The 14,581-nt window shown below is 40.2% G+C and overlaps 1 protein-coding gene across 1 annotated transcript in view; it reads right to left on the bottom strand.

Moving 5' to 3' along the window:
• Nucleotides 1-1,442: 1,442 nt before the first annotated feature.
• Nucleotides 1,443-14,581, bottom strand: part of Cd80 (CD80 molecule) — a 29,537-nt gene continuing 16,398 nt past the window's right edge. Inside the window, exons 4-7 of the mRNA XM_015478479.2 lie at nt 12,968-13,249; nt 9,424-9,522; nt 7,696-7,805; nt 1,443-3,686 (exon numbers count right to left, since the gene is read on the bottom strand). Of these exons, the coding sequence (XP_015333965.1) occupies nt 7,738-7,805; nt 9,424-9,522; nt 12,968-13,249 (449 nt within the window). The 3' untranslated portion in view covers nt 1,443-3,686; nt 7,696-7,737. The remainder of the gene's footprint in view (nt 3,687-7,695; nt 7,806-9,423; nt 9,523-12,967; nt 13,250-14,581) is intronic.

The raw sequence follows: 14,581 nt of genomic DNA, 5'->3' as shown, positions 1-14,581 counted from the left end.
GACCCTGGGGAAGTCACAAGTATGTCCAGTCTATATTAATGGCACAACCTTATTACTTCAAGTGAGCAGGAGTATATAGGCAAAGCGTTGGGGGCAGGGGCAGAGAAGGAAGGGCCTTTACCTCCAGCTGAAGGGAACAGCCAAGATTGAAAGAGAAGTCAAAACTGCCTGTGAACACAAGAATGGCCCAGCCTTTTATTGAGTGTCTAAGGCTGGGAGAGTCAGGGTTGTTTTTTGCTGTTGTTGTTGTTGTTTTTGTCTTTTGTGGTACAGTGGATTGAATGGGGGAGAAGTGTGGGGTGTTAATCTTTCTTCCATTGATCTACATCCTGGTCCTTTTATTTTGAGGCCAGGCTGGCCTTGAACTCATAATCATCCTGCCTCAGCTTCCCAAATAGCTGGGATTACAGGCTTGTGCTATCTCACCCAACTAGGGTCTGATCCTTTTATGATAACTTATTTGAGAAGTTTCTTTCTGTGGAAGAGACTCTTGTGGAACAGGAGTCATAAATAACATAGGAACACTGTAAGGGACCTGCAAACGACGGAGGAAGAGACCACCAAGAGACCGTCTCATGCAACAGCAAAAGGGGGTTTATTGAAGATCCAGCGCGCTGGGGCTCCGTGCTCACTCAAGAAGGGAGAGCGGCCAAGAGCCCCGAGAACAACTTGTGTAGGGTTTATATACATTTTTTAGAGAGGGCAGGGACTTTACACACATCATAGTCCCCTTTAACAAATCATCATACACCGCGGGAAAATTAAACAACAACTCTCAAACATGATTAGTACATTCATTGGCGGGAACATGTCGGGCAGGGGTGATAGGTCAGTCCTAAGACGGGGTATACATTCAAATTGATTGGTTTAGGCCCCGGGGTGCGTACGTGCTGAGCTGCACGGGTCAGGGTCATTAAGCAACTAGGTGGTCAAGGGGGGGTATTTCGACACACATCTAATGGGCAGTTCGGGAATTATCTTAACTGCCACAGGAATTTCAGGTTCTGAGTGCAGCTTAGAAACTTTACAAAACCTGGTCCTTTACATTTTAATTTCAATTTCTTTTATCCTTTCAACACAAGTTGGCTACTTCCTTCTTTTTAATTCTGTGTTGATTTCAGAAGGGTCCAGAAATACCATGGAGGCAGAGCCACTTTTAGGGATCTAAGAAAGCCCTATGGAAGGCTATTATTACCTCAGATATAGTAATGTTGATAGCACCGGTTTTTGGTGACAAAACTGCTTCCTCACATGTTGAAGTTTGAACATTAGAGAAGAACATCAAGGCAAGCATACAAAGCAGGGTTTATTTAAAAGAGAGCAACACAGTTTCTCCCAGGAGGGAGCTGGTATCCTGGTATACCAAGAAATGAGGGTGTCCTGCCCCTTTTATACATCCTAGACTTTCTTTGTTCTACCTTCTTCCCTCTTTTTTTTTTTTATTTGGTGGTGGTGCTGGGGATTGAGCCTTGTGCAAGCACTCTACCAACTGCAAGCACTCTACCAACTGCAAGCACTCTACCAACTGAGCTATATCCCTATCTCCCCGCTTCTTCCCTCTTAGTTCTCTTTTTCTACATATAAGACTAGGCTCAGGAGATGGCCCAGGTGGGATGGCCGAAGGGTGAGAAGCAGATGGGCCGGGTAAGAGCCAAATGGAGTGATCCAGGCAGGAAGCAGCCCTGGAGGTATTAATTAACAACTTCATAACTCCCTGTAGGGGAGGGACAATTCCAGGGACAGGTTATCTTAGCAACAGATTGGGAGGGGGCAGGTTATTTTGATAAGGGTGGAGGAAGGGCTCTAAAGGCATTAACATTTCAATCCCAGCCTCAGCAACTTAAGGAGACCCTGTCTCAAAATAAAAAATATAAAAGGTTGAGGATATAGCTCAGTGGTAGAGTGCCCCTGGGTTCAATCACTAGTATTGCAAAAAGAAAAGAGAAAAGAAAGAAAGAAAAAAAAGTGGAGGAGAAGGAAAACATTTAGTAACAGATCATGAATTAAGGCTGGAGAGTTTATCCATTTTATTCCCTGTTCTGGAACCTATTTGTTTTGAAGGGTCAGCCATTAACCTGTGAGATCTGATGCTTAATTATCCCATTTATAAATTCCTGACAAAGGGGCAGTTAGCCAATCTGTTCATTGTTCAATTTTATTATTATCCTTATTATTTAGTAGTGAGGATTGGTCCCAGGGGTGTTTTATCACTGAACTACATTCTAGTCCTTTTTATTTTTTATTTTGAGACAGTGTCCTGCTAAGTTGCTGCAGCTGGCCTTGAATTTGTGATTCTCCTGCCTCAGCCTTCCTGAGGTGCTGGGAATATAGATCTGCACCACTGCTCCCAGCTGTTGTTGTTTTATTCACAGTCACATATAAATCAAATCTTTCAAGTAGAAATTATAAGAGGAAAGAGTTGTTTTTAAAAATATTTTTATTCATATCACAAAAACATCACAATAATACAAGTAAAGCAAAACTTTTTAAAAATAGAGCTTGAAGAGTTATGGAAAATAATATTCCTACATGACAGCCCCTGAGAAAAACAGAAGGACAGTGTAGCTTGGTCTTGTAGGCATATTATTTCCCATAACCCTTCACAGTTATCAAGTATAATAATAATAACTTAATATAATTTATATATTATTTATATTTGAAATATTACAAATTTCTTCTTGAGGTTTCCTTAAGATATTATTTAAGGATTATAAACCTTAAATGCAGCAGCAGCTCCTGGTGTTTTTAGTTTTATTGTTTATTTTTTGATGTTTGAGTCTTTACCTTAAGTTCTTGTCAGCCCACTACCTTTATTTTTTTCAATGATTTGTTCTGAAAGCAACCACTTAAAAGCGTACCCATGTTTCCTAGAATCTGGCCCCATTAGAATGCTGCCAAAATAAAACATCTTAAATCCAGTCACATTTGAGAAACTTGGTCATCTTGCTCTCCAGTTCCATTTTCAGATGAGAATATCTGCCCCGGTGTTAGCTGGGTCCACTCCTGGTCCAGTGGAAGGCAGTTTCAGGGAAAGAGGACTTATAAGTAACATAGGAACACAGTTGACTACTTTCTTCTTTTCAATTCTGTATAGGCTCCAGGAACACCAAGAAGGAACACAACTTTTAAGGCTATTATTATTACTTCAGAAGATAGCTTACTATTTTTTAAAAAATCTCATTTTAAATGAGAACTTTCTAAAAACATTTTATAAATGAGGTCAAACTCGTCAATTGTCATTTATTAACCTTATCAGTCCAATATGAACCAGTAAACTATGACTTAAAACTGTCCCTCTCCAACTTCGCTATTGCTTTGAGGTACAAAAGATATGCACTCATACATCAGAGGAAATTAATTTTGGATATTTCTGTTTTCTCCGAAATCTGATGAGGAAGTTGGAGAGCAACAAAGGAAAAAAAATATAATATTAAATGAGCCAGCCTCATTGGCTTATTGTCTGTACCCAGCTACCCAGGAGGCTGACACAGGAAGATCACAAGTTCAAGTTTAGCCTGGGCAACTCAGCAACACTCTGTCTCAAAAATGAAAACAGAAAAAGATGACGTGTCTGTGTGCTGGGGATGAGGTTTTGTGGTACAGCCTTCAATATTAAAAAAAAAAAAAAAATTCAGGCTGAGCTCATCAAGGTCACCAGAGCTACCTCACCCAAACGGAGGTGGAACCTGAGGAAACAAAATAAATAAATGAGTTTTCTAAGCCCTAAATTTGCAAGGGAGAAAAAAAATAAATCGTGCATTTTTAATCTCAAGGTAATTATTACTATTAATTTTTAACCTCAAAGGTAGCTTGAGGTAATATTATAGACATAAATCTTAATAGCTAAAGAATATGAAGGAAGTTTGGAAGTATGAGAGAATTTAGAACTAGACTAATTTTCTCCATATGAAATATGGTCAAGCAAGTGTTTATTAAAGCAGTTACACTAAACAACCAAATGCTATTGATCAAGACTCTTCTGTGTGGGGGCAAAGAGGCATTAGACATGGTTGCCCTTTTCCATAGGTAGAAGTCTGTAAAGGGTATAAGACATGAAAATAAATTCTGGGCTATACAGAATTTCAGAGGCCAAATTCTCAAAACCATGTGGTAGTTATTGGATCTTCTTGGGGGGAAAGGACAGATTTCAGTATCAAGAAATGAGCAATACACTGACATAAAAAGAAAACAGGGTAAGTGTTTGGAAGATTGGAGAAATGTGTAGTGAAAGGAGCTTAAAGTCCGGTTTGAGCCCTGCTTTAGCTCCTTCTATGTATAATCTCAGCCAAATCACTCACCTCTGGGAATCTGGGGTTTCTCCCCATAAAATAGAAATAGAAAGATATTGCTCAAAGACATTTTTATTTTATTTATTTATTTTGTGGTACAGAAGACAAAACCCAGGAGTGCTCTACCACTGAGCTTCATCCCTGATATGAGTACCAGAAATATTATGAGAATTGATTATTAACTATACTGATTATTGATTAAATATTGAGTGACTGTAAGCAGTGTGCCAATGATGTAATGTGAACTGCAGAACTTAGATAGACTTAAGTTAGTGATGTAAGAGGATACACCCAGGGTGTAACCAGGTACGCCCCAGACGCCACCCAGCTAACATCTGGAGACACAGCTGAATGAGGGCTTTAAAAACCTAGAATTCTGTGAGCTGGTGGGGCTGATAGGACTGAGATACCTCCATTGCTTTCGCCACCCCACCTGCACCAGACTCCTCCGGCCTGGGTCGAGTTCTAGCATAGGTGAGCATCTGGGACCCTTGGGTATAGACTCAGTTAGGACTTAGAATTAGGATGTGTGTGTTGAAGTGTGATGAGCATTAATAAAATGGATTTGATTGAATCTAACTACTTCTCTGACTATAAGAACGGCTGGTGACAATTCCCTGTGTGGGGCCACCCAGAGCTATTTGAAAAGCCTCCATTCGGCCTTGGAACCAAGGAGATTTTGGTCTGGCATGGCAAGTCATTTTGAGGCTTTGTAAGGATGACCTTAACCTAAGAAGGGCCTTAGCCTAAGTAACTCCATTTTAAAATAAAACAGCAGTCCCCACCACACAAGCCTCAGAGCCCTCCAATGTTGTCATCAGGCATAGCCTGATAAGTCACTTTCCACAACCCTGATAAAACTCAGAGTGAAGTCCCTGTCATTTACTTTCGTCCTGATAAAGTCAGAGGCGAGAGATCAGGGCAGAAACCACCAGACCAGATGTCCTGACCCTAGAATAAAAGACATCACTGAGAAATCTGGTAATGGCTGATAGGGAATGAAAGGGTGGGTAGAAGCCCCAAAATTTAGCATAAATGATGGAGCAAATGAACAGACATTTAGTCAGCCGACACTGATGCCCACATGTTGGAGAGCCAGATGAGGACCTGGACTGACATCCCAACTCTTCTCATCATCTGCTTGATCCTCTGCAGCATCCTCACCACTCTCAAACTCTACAGCCATATCTTGACCCTGGTGAGAACAGTGACTTCTCCTTACAACCCTCTCCTCAGTGGGTCATCAGCTCCACCCCAGGAGAAGCCTCCATTGGTTCCTGACCTGATCACTGTGGCCTGAGTGAATGTGCATCTGCTGGACTTAAGGCCTAAGGCTTGAGACTTTAGATCTGGCACTTGAGCTTAGCATGCAGAGGGAATGTGTGTAATGAGTCTGTCATGATTAAGTGTGTTTGCAGTGCTTAGAATGAACTTAGAATTATTTGTTTTGGATTGATTATGTCTATTGCAGGGCTCAGCATTAAGGATTGTCATTTTCTTGATTAAGAACCTATAGAGTGAAATTGTATTGAATAATATGAGTGAATAAAGCATTGAAAAGGGCATTAGCGCATAGACATTCTTTATTTCTCCCCTCGACTGCATATGTCACACCTTTGCCCATTGCAACAGGCTTCCCCCACTTAATGGATTAAGCAAAGCACTTTGTGACCTCAGTCTTTGGTTGGCTAGGGAGGCTGCCCTGTAGCTCTGGAGTTGGCATGCCCACTGGGCTTGGACAGCTCACCTCCTACCTTATTTGGCGAAAGAACATTCCATGGAAAACCTTTGAAGAAGCCCTCTTGTATAAATAAAGCAAATGTGGGCTCTTCTGTCTCTCTCCCCAGTGTGGAAGCAGGACCCCTAGGGTTGCAGAGTCATCACATCCTCACTTTTTAAAACTACTTTCTGTGTAGGGTGATTTTTTTTGCTGCATTCTTTTCTTAGCATTATTTCGCAGCCAGCCCGTTCCACACAGAGAAAACCCAAATTTCACAGCCCGTGTGGGACATGGACAAGAATCCCTAGTCATTTTTATTTTTCATTTTGAGACAGAATCTCACTAAGTTGCTAAAGCTGGACTCAGACTTGTGATCCTCCTGCCTCGGCCTCCTGAGTAGCTCATAGAGATTTTTATAAGACTAGGATGACATGGTAGGCTGGGCATGTTAACACACATCTGCAATTCCAATGTCTAGAGAGGCTGAGGCAGGAGGATAGCAAGTTCAAGGTCAGCCTCAGCAATTTAGAGAGGCCTGGAGCAACTTAGCATGACCCTTCTCAAAAAAAAGTACAGGGCAGAGGTGGGGATGTAGTTCAGTGGTAAAGCACCTCTGGGTTCAATCCCTACTACCAAAAAAAAAAAAATGGTTTTTTTTGAAAAACCTAAGGGGTTTTTCATTTTCCTTTATTTTTAAAGGAAATTCTACAGGTTCTCATTTCTCATGCAGGGATTACCTGAAACTTCATAAGTTAAAGCTAAACATGAGTGTTATAAATACCCTACACCTGATATCAGTAAAGATTTCAATGTTCCAATGTTAAAAGACCACTGTCTTTTAGGAGAACACCAAATTGACAGTCAACAGTGTAACTCTCACAAAAGCTAAATTTCCTTTAAAAGAAAGAATATTCCAGATCCTAGATAGTGATTTCCTCCTGTGTGTAGAGTCACTAAGACAGATCTAAAAGTCTTGAACTCCATTCACTAGCATCTAGTGCCTGGAAATGAGGCTATGTGAACACTGGTAAGTACTGAGGATGTTTAGACTGAAGAGATCAGCTGGCATGTGGAGTTAAAAGTTTCAAAACTTTTCTTGTAGGCATTGGGGTCTCTTCTGAGTTTTTAAGTGAGCAAAGGACATGGCAGAATAATTCTTGATGTAATTTGGCTGAGTGATTGTTCAGAAGGATGAGTCTGTCAGGAAGAGGCAGAGAAATCAAGGAAGATGTGATCACGTCAGTAAGAACTGACCCCAATCTGTGTCCACGAAAAGTGAGACATATAGGGAAAATGAATGATTGGAATAAGAAGTTAGCTCAGGAGTTTTATAAATAAAGATACTTAGTTGGCTGACAAGAGGAGAAGATTTCAGGCTGGAGATGTAGCTCAGTTGGTAGGGTGCTTTCCTTGCATGCACAAGGCCCTGGGTTCAATCCCCAACACCACAAAAAAAAAAAAAAAAAAAAAAAATTTCAAGATGGCAGAATAGCACCTTCAAAGGAAGAGAGGGGGGCTTTTATTTTTCATTTTGAATGAAATCTATTTAGAGTAATATGAATAAAGTTTTTGAGGTGAGGTAGTAAATAAAAGAGCTCACTTTTGCTACTAAGAGGAAGAAAGAGTGCCTCAGATCAGCACCATCCCATATGTCCCACAGGGTAGAGAAGAGCTAGAGGAAGCTACCTTTTCATATTATGTTTAGCCTCAGGCTTCTGCAGGTCCTCTTTAAATGCGGGCTGTCGTCCTCATCTCTACTCCTTCCTCATTCCTTCTCTGCATGCGCATGCGTAGTACTTGGGAGATAAACATGAACAATAAAAATGATATTAAGTCTACCTTAAATCATGGCTGTGTGTTTCAGCAAGACTTCAGACTGCCTTAGATCTAGAGCAGTGGTTCTTAGACCAGGGGGAACTTCATCCTCTCCCACCAGAGGACATTTGGTAATACTTCAAAAAAGACATTTGGTTGTCACAACCCGGGCAAAGGTGCTCCTGGCACCTAGTGAGTAGAGGCTAGGCAAGTTGTTAAACATCCTATAGGATACAGAACAGCACTCTAAAACAAAGAATTATTCGGCCCAAAATGTTGATAGTAATAGTGCTCAGAATGAGGATCCCTGAATTAGAGGGTAAGGTTGAATAGTTTGTATTTGAAATACTCTTGAGTCCCACCCATGGAGTAATTTGCTCATAACACAGTCACTTTTGACTTTCTCTGAGCATTGACATTTTTGTGAGTGTGCTGAAAGCTAGAAAAATCAGCAGAAGGTGGTCTTCTAATTTTCTTCACTCAGTGTGTGTGATTTCAACTCCAGGAAGTTTCAGAATCCCTTCCTGGTAATTACAGCTATAGCTTTGGCCTAGCAGTTCCTCTTCATTTAGTCACAGAGATCTAAGGCAGAATGTGTCAAAGGCCACAAGTTTAAATTCCTAGAGTAAAATATACTACACGTATTTTCATCAACCACTTTTCCTCATCTTTTATCCAAAAATGTGTTCTGAAGACTTGAGCATCGGTGAGCAACTGTGGCCACCTAGTTTCTCAACTTCATTAGTGCATCTTGTCGTCCTTCAAGAAAATAACTCTTGCCCTTGAAATCTTGATGTTCTGCCTTTCCTCTAACTCCAAACCAAAGATTAAAAATATCAATTAGCACTGGATATGTTTTCAAATTAGTTAGCAAGCCTCAGTATCTTTAAGAAAATACAAAATTAGGGAAAATAAAAGGGCCATGGTAGAATGCATATTAACGGCACTGACTTCTTGTCTTTATTAACTCCAGCACCTAGGAAAGTGCCAGGTACATAGTAGGTATCAAAAATATTTGTGCAGAGAATGAAAAGAACTTATTGAGACAAGTTAAAAAAGACATTGAAGTTATCATAGACTTGCTCAAACATGAGAAGTGTTTTTTCACTGCTGTGATTAAAAAGATCTGACTAGAACAATTGTAGAGGAGGAAAGGTTCATTTGAGGGCTCATGGTTTCAGAGGTCTTAGTCCATAGAAGGCTGGCTCAATTCCTTGTGGCTCAAGAGGAAGTAGAACATCATGGAGGAACAGTGTGGCAGAGGGGAACAGCTCATGTGATGATCAGGAAGCAGAGACAGACTCCCCAAGCCACGCTCCAATTCCCACCCCCTCCAGCCACACCCTACCACTTTAGTTACCACTCAGTTAATCCCTATCAAGGGACTAAATGACTACTTGAGTTAAGACTCTTACAACCCAATCATTTCTCCTCTGAACCTTCTTGCATGGTTTCATACATGAGCTTCTGGGGGAAACCTCACATCCAAACCATAACAAGAAGAGAATAGGCTAAAATGACAGAGAGATGCTGAAACACACTAATAGAGTTTGGGCTTCCAGGAATTGAGATCATGATGATATAAAGGTAGTTACTTACTGCAAATGAAACAGGTCCCAAGTATTACAGTGATGCCTACACACACTGGGATTAGGATCTTTCTCTTCCAGAGCTGATCATCAGGAGGATCTTCCTTGGCTGTGGAGGGAAAAGAAAAATGTTCACTACAGCTTGATTTCCATCCTGTCCTCTTCTATATGCACACGAGGAGAATTATTCACTTCTGTGCCTCGTCACCTCACCAAGACACAGCTGCTAACAACTTTCTTGTATAATTCTTCAATCAGACACATACTGAGGGCAACTAATCTTCAGATGTCAGGCACTGAATATGAGAAGGACAGTTTGAACTTTTGCATTTACTGAGCTAAGTGAGCAAAAGAAAGAGTCTAATGCCTGGTGCGGTGTACTCCCGTAATCCCAGCGACTCGGGAGGCTAAGGCAGGGGGTTGGCAAGTTTGAAGCCAACCTTGGCATTAGAGATATCCTGTCTCAAAATAAAAAATAAGAAGGGCTGAGTTTGTAGCTCAGTGATAAAGTGCCCCTGGCTTCAATCCCTAGTACCCCATCCCCCACAAAAAAGGAAAGAGTCTGAGGAGATACTGTAAAAGGCATTTTGTCTTCATCACTACGTCTTCCTACTAATACTTAGTTGATGTCCCATTCTACATATACTTTATTTCTCCTTCTCTAGTTCTGTCCTGCTTTCTACCTTTCTCTTAGCATGTTCTCTTCCCACACATACTACTGTCTGGGATGGCAGTCCTCCTGGATGATCTCATCCATTCCCAAGGCTTGAAATGCCATGTGTTATCATATTTCTGATCTGATTTCCAAGCTCCAGATTTTGTAGTTTTGGGGCCTGACGAGATGGTTGGAGGTCGGCTTCTCCACCTGATTAAAACGGAACTCACTATATTCTTTCCGAAAGCACATCTGCCACCTGTATTCACCAGGGCAGTGAGTGCCACCATCAGTTATCTCCATGCATGATATGTTTTCTTGGTATTCACTTCCCAGTAGCCTACCATCCTGGGCTTTTGTATACACAGTACCTCTGGTGCTGATTGCTTTTTCCCAAATCTCTCACAGGGACTGCTTTAGTTTGGACTTTTCTCATTTCCTACTTAGTATCCTCCAAACTGTCTCTGCTGTCTCAGGTGTGTTAGGCTGTAACAATTCCTACACATTGCTGCTACAGTCACTTATTCTAGAATGTGTTTCTGATCACAGCATACCTACTAATGACAGATTAGGGAAAGTTGGCTCTTCTTCTTGTTTTTTTTTTTTTTGGTTAAATACCACATTACAAGGAGACATCAAGGTATTACCAAGGTAGGCCTCTGTCATCCAGAAAGACACAAAATAACAAAGAGGCCTTCACCCGCCCACCGGGTTATCCTGGGATTCTGGAATTTCACAGCCTCTGGCTCACACCTGGCTTCCTCTCAGAAGCCATTCACACCCACCTGGGAGCTTCATTTAGCCTTGAGGGACCTTGTGGGAGTGAGGGAAAGAAGGAACCATACCTGGCAGCAGTCTACTGGCCCTGCCTGGATGCTATTAGAAAGCTGTCGACACACCACAGGTGCAGACTCAGAAGCGAGAGCACACTGAGCCGGGACACCTGAGCCTAAAGCTTCTTAGACACCATGAGTGGGGGTCCCCAGTTTACCTCTTCCCAGTTTATCAAGGTTTAACAAATTTGGCAGGTCTAGACTACAAAAATCTATATACCCAATCTGTTTAATTAATTATTGGATTTTTAATTACTTTTATTATTATGTTTTTACCCAAATGGAGCACAACTTTTCATTTCTCTGATTGTACATGGTGGTGTAGAGTCATACCATTCTTGCAATCATACCCATTCATAGGGGCAATAATGTTCATCTCATTCTACCATCTTCCCCCACACACTCTGCCTCTCCTCTCCTCTCCCTCCCTTCCCTCCCTTCTGCTCAATCCAAAGTTCCTCCATTCTTTCCATGCCCCCTGCCCATTGTGGATCAGCATCCACTGATCAGATAAAACATTTGGCCTTTGGTTTTTTGGGATTGGCTTATATCGCTTAGCATGATATTCTTCAACTCTGTCCATTTACCCATAAATGCCATAATTTCACTCTTCTTTAAGGCTGAGTGGTGTTCCATGGTGTATATATATCACAGTTTCTTTATCCATCCATCTAGTGAAGGGCATCTAGGCTGTTTCCTCAGTTTAGCTATTATGAATTGAGCTGCTATAAACATTGAATTGGCTGCATCGCTGTAGTATGCCAGATCAGGTATTCTTATAGCAAAGGTTTACTCACATTAACCCATAACATTTTTATGAACTATACACACCTAACCTATTTATGTTTATATGGTTACCCTTGACCACATACAAATGCATTATTTACTTTCGACTCAACTCTAAATGATGCCTGCAGCCCAGTTAGTGAAATTTGAGGTGTTTATACTCTAAAGTTCTCCAACCACAAAGACAAAACCTACACATTAGCTAGCAACAGTGCCTGGACCAAATCTGGACTACCACCTATTTTAAATAAGGTTTTATTCAAATACAGTCATGTCACTCATTGACATGTCAATGCTGCTTTATGTATAGCAGCAGAACTGAGCTATTGCAGAAGATACTGTGTGACCTGTAAAGTCTGAAATATTTACTATCTGATTCTTTTCATAAAATTTTTTGGCAACCTTTGTCCTAAAATGTCACATATACCCATTGGTATATTGGTATATGGTTGGGGGAGGATCCCAATGGTCCTCTGTTATGGTTAGCCATATGAGTTAGAAAATGAATTTCAAGTATTTGAGTTCTCCTGTGATAACCTACATGGGTTTAACATACCTCTAAACCCAACTTTTTCATTTTATATTTTCAGATAATCTCATTTCTTAGGGAAAGAGAATTCTATAGTATTGCCCACAAATTTTTTAATCATTCACATTTTTTATCAGACTTGGTTCTGAATGAACCAGTAGTTCCTATTAAGCACATTCAGTCACAAAAGACAAAGATTTTTACCATGGAACCATTGAGGTAGGCTGCTCTAAAAGAAAATGCCAGAACCCTGAAGGAAATTCCAAAGAAATACTAATGTTACTGCTTTATTTATTTATTTCTGGTTCTGGGTATTAAACCCAAAGCCTCTCTACCACTAAGCTACCTCCCCAGCCCTTTTTATTTTTTTATTTTGACATAGGGTCTCACTAAGTTGCTGAGGCTGGCCTTGAACTTGTGATCCTCTTGTCTCACAGTCACAGGATTACAGGTGTGTGCCACCATGCTCAGGCAAATTTTAGTGATTTTAATAAAAACAATATTATTACAATAACTCACCTACAACGACTACCTGATAAATAGCAGTTATTAAGTATATAAATTTTAGAATATTTATTCTAGGAACATTATCATCACACTTTGTGCAATAAACTTAACAAGACATAATAGCCTAACTTGTGTGTCTAAAATGACTGTAAAATTACTATCAGTAAGTTTGATCTAAAGCATATCTGGCTGAGTTCTTTTCAGATTCCATGCAGTAAAATATCCCCAGGAAAAGGTGGCTTACGTTTTTCCCAGTTGAATATCTGTGACACTGATAAGTCTCCATACTTGACGAGACACACAAAGCTGTGGTTGCTCGTGACATTGAAATCCAGGTTGCTGTAAACAGTGTACAGCTCAGTTTCAGGATCTTGGTAAACTGTAGTGTTGACAGCTTTTACTTCTTCTCCATTTTCCAACCAGAAGAGATAAGGCTTAGGAAATCCTCCAGAGGTGGAGCATGTTATCCTTCTAAGGTCAGGAGATGGATGTTCAAAGTCTATTATGCTGGGGGTAGGGAAGTCAGCTAAAGAAAGAACAGGATAGAACTAGAGTCAGATATCTAGGCATATGGCTTTATATTCTTGGTCAATTATTTAGTTTTATTAAGAATGATAAAATGAGATATAATTTGCAACTCCTCATAAGTCATTAATAGCTGTGTATAATCCAAAGACTTCAATTTGAATTGGTTGTATCCATTTTTTCACCACTTTTGATGGAGATCAGAAGACACTTAGAGAAAGAAATAGGTTCATGTGACTAAATGTTGACAGAGTACTTGTGATTGTTAGAGGCAAACAGAAAAAATAGCAAACATTTATTGAGCTCTATTCACTTAGGTCTGGACATTATCTTATTTTGTCTTCACAGCAACACTAAAAGGTACATATAGATCAAAAAAGGTCAGATATCAAGCAATACACAGTGGTGCACACCTATAGTCCCAGTTACTGGGGAAACTGAGGCAGAGGGATCACTTGAGCCCAGGAGTTGGAAGCCAGCTTGGGCAAAGCAGCAAGACCTTGTCCTTTAAAAAATATACAATTAAAAGGTTGAATGTTTATAAGATGTAACCTAATATACTTTCTGTGTTATAAATAATAAACTGAGATCTGGAGAAATCAAAACTGGGAGGTAACAACTGGGGTCTGCATTCAGGTTTTCCTGACACCAGAGCTTTGTCCTTGCTATCCCTTTTTTTCCTTTTTTTCCGTCACTTGAAGTAAAAAAATACCTCTCTTCTATTTAATCTGTTTATTTGGTAAAGCCACCACCCTCCTGAGCCATTTTTAGTTGGCATTATTGTTATTTCCTACTTGTTAATTTATCCATAAGACCAAATCATTACTTTTATACATTTGTTTCTTTTCACATCATTATGACATGGGTTATAACCTGGAATAACAAATCAAATAAATCATATTCTAAATTATTCGAAGTCAGATGGTTTACAGACATATAAACATTTGCGAAATACCACTTCAATGGACACAATTTAGAAAATTCAGAATGGTTCTGGGTGAAGTAGGTCACTTTTCCCTTTTTGTTTTCTTTTAACTGATGTCTCTCCACCCCCATTCCAGGACACCATTAATCTCATGTTTTGCTGTCCTTGGTCTTCTACTGTAATCTGCCACCAGAGCCTGCCCTCCCTAAAAGGTTTTCTCTTCCCCTTCTTGGATTTTTTTTTTTTTTTTGTATGTGTGTATGTGGTGCTGGTAATTGAACCCAGGATCTCTCACATGCTAGCAAGGACTGAACTACATCCCCAGCCTTTTTTATTTTATTTTTTTTTTACTTTTAAAAAAATTGTTCTAATTAGTTGTACATGACAGTAGAATGCATTTTGACACAT

This window comes from Marmota marmota, unplaced genomic scaffold (genome assembly GCF_001458135.2).
Source record: "Marmota marmota marmota unplaced genomic scaffold, marMar, whole genome shotgun sequence".
Lineage (NCBI taxonomy): Eukaryota > Metazoa > Chordata > Mammalia > Rodentia > Sciuridae > Marmota > Marmota marmota.
Note: the sequence above shows the minus strand (reverse complement) of the source record. Positions and strands in the feature narration are given on the sequence as shown.